Source organism: Penaeus monodon, chromosome 20 (assembly GCF_015228065.2).
Source record: "Penaeus monodon isolate SGIC_2016 chromosome 20, NSTDA_Pmon_1, whole genome shotgun sequence".
NCBI lineage: Eukaryota > Metazoa > Arthropoda > Malacostraca > Decapoda > Penaeidae > Penaeus > Penaeus monodon.
Genome location: NC_051405.1, coordinates 19,152,316 through 19,152,632, shown reverse-complemented (window position 1 = coordinate 19,152,632; position 317 = coordinate 19,152,316). Strand labels below are relative to the sequence as shown.

The 317-nt window shown below is 47.0% G+C and overlaps 1 protein-coding gene across 1 annotated transcript in view; it reads left to right on the top strand.

Moving 5' to 3' along the window:
• LOC119585934 (E3 ubiquitin-protein ligase TRIM23-like) overlaps positions 1–317 on the top strand; it is an 8,516-nt gene that overhangs the window by 2,729 nt on the left and 5,470 nt on the right. The window contains exon 6 of the mRNA XM_037934651.1: positions 90–317. This exon is cut by the window's right edge and continues 1 nt beyond it. Coding sequence (XP_037790579.1) covers positions 90–317 — 228 coding nt within the window. The remainder of the gene's footprint in view (positions 1–89) is intronic.

The window sequence follows — 317 nt, the reverse complement described above, 5'->3', positions numbered from 1 at the left end:
TGCTACCATCTTGTAAAAACAAGTTATATTGGCATTGTTATATCAACACATGTAATGTTTTATTGTCTGAACTGCCTCTTAAATTTCAGAAAGTGTTGCTCGTCAGCTAGAGGGACCTGCCCCTGAGACTGCTGCTCTGGAAATGAGTGCTGGAGGAACTGCCGAGGAGGCCAGAGCACGTGTCAAGCAGTATTTTGCCCAGTTGAGAGATCAGCTGACAAGGCAGGAATCGCAGGCTATGACTGTACTGGATGCTCACATTCGGGAAAGACTCTGCTCCATTAGGCAGCAGCAGGAAGATATGACAACCCTCCTCT